We start from the raw sequence: 1,506 nt of genomic DNA, 5'->3' as shown, positions 1-1,506 counted from the left end.
CGCCTCCAGGAGCTGCACCTCCACCCGCCCTGTGGCCCTGTCCTTGTCTGCTCCCTCCTGCTGCAGCTGTGCCCGACACAGGACGGGGCCAGTGGGCCCTGCCGTCCCTCCGTCCACGGGCCAGACTTCCACATCCCGCCCGGACGGGACCCCATCCAGCGGCCATCTCCCCAGGGACTCCCCCTGAGCTCGCGCGACCCCCAGAGGCAGGAGCTGGCCTGGCAGGGCGGTCGCCTGGTGCTGCTGCTGCTCAGTGGCCCAGAGAGGCCCAGCACTGTGCACCTGTGCACTTTTCTGTCCCCAACGTCCACTCCTGCTGTCCTGTGCAGTGGACAAGGCAGCGCCTCCCCCAGGCCCCTCACCTGGGCCGCCGCACACCTGCCCGTCGTAGCGCTCGCAGTTCATGTTATCACATTCGCAGTAGCGCCCGTAGATGACCTTGTTGGGGACGTCGCTGGCGTGGCACACGCACTGCCCACACACGCAGTCCCCCAGCCCTGAGCACACAGCAGAGCTGTTGTCCTTCCGGCAGCTTCCCTCAAGCTCCTGGCTGCTGCGGCCTTGAGTCTGACACTCGCAGCTCTTCCCGATGTAGCCAGCCTCACACCTGGAGCGAGGTATGGGCTCAGGTCTGCCCACCCTGCCCAATGCCTGCTCTCCCCGCAGAGGCTCCTGAGCCAGGGAACCCAGGCGGGCATGGCGACCCCGCCCCCGTGATGGGGGGCAAGCTTCGGGCTTGGCGGGAGGAAGTGGGACAAGGGTTGGGGCCCCTGAGCTGCAGCTGGGTTCCTGAGCAGACGCCCACCCCGGAGCCCGGCCCTCACCTGCAGACACCACACTGCATGGAACCCCTGTCCCCGCACAGGCCTCGGTTCTGCCGCTGGTCCCGGCAATGGCACTCGCACTGGGGCAGGACCCGCACCGTCACCGCGTCCGTGAACCCCAGAGCCCGGATGTCAAAGGTCGGCGCCTGGACGCACTGTGTGGCGGTGACCTTCACCTGGAAGGTGACCTGAGGGCCAGTGTGGGGGCTCAGGGGGGACCCCGGGAGACCTCCTGTCCCTCTCCTGGCCATGGGGAATGCGCGCAGCTGGTGTGGGGGGAGGGTGCCGGTGCTCCGGCCCCTGGGAGGCGCAGCTCCATGGGCAGGAGGATGAGCAGAGCCCAGGGTGTGACAGCCAGGGCGGCCAGGAGGCTCTGGCCCTCCTCAGAGCACTTCGGGAACCCAGCCCAACCCGCTCCACGCTGCCAGCAGCCGCCACCAGGGGGCGCTGTCCGACACCAGTTTGTTCCCTGCAGGGACCCGGCCTCCCCTCTGGGTTGATGAATCTGGCGCCAGGCGAGGAGTGTGTGTCCCTCCCGTCCTCTCCCAGCCTCACGGTGGGGCCCACGCTGGAGGGCCTGGCCCGTCACGCAGGAGGCTGCGGGAAGCAGGCGGGGCGCAGGTGGACGCCGCTGCTGGCTCCTCCCACCGACCCCGCCCAGCTCCTTCCTCCCTGTCCCCGC

The 1,506-nt window shown here is 69.4% G+C and overlaps 1 protein-coding gene across 1 annotated transcript in view; it reads right to left on the bottom strand.

The window, feature by feature from the left end:
- The window catches only part of Itgb2 (integrin subunit beta 2), a 37,826-nt gene that overhangs the window by 13,846 nt on the left and 22,474 nt on the right, over nucleotides 1–1,506 (bottom strand). Inside the window, exons 12-13 of the mRNA XM_010636591.3 lie at nucleotides 825–1,203; nucleotides 19–607 (exon numbers count right to left, since the gene is read on the bottom strand). Coding sequence (XP_010634893.1) covers nucleotides 19–607; nucleotides 825–1,203 — 968 coding nt within the window. The remainder of the gene's footprint in view (nucleotides 1–18; nucleotides 608–824; nucleotides 1,204–1,506) is intronic.

This window comes from Fukomys damarensis, unplaced genomic scaffold, assembly GCF_012274545.1.
Source record: "Fukomys damarensis isolate Sample0158 unplaced genomic scaffold, DMR_v1.0_HiC HiC_scaffold_24, whole genome shotgun sequence".
NCBI classification, from domain to species: Eukaryota; Metazoa; Chordata; class Mammalia; order Rodentia; family Bathyergidae; genus Fukomys; species Fukomys damarensis.
Note: the sequence above shows the minus strand (reverse complement) of the source record. Positions and strands in the feature narration are given on the sequence as shown.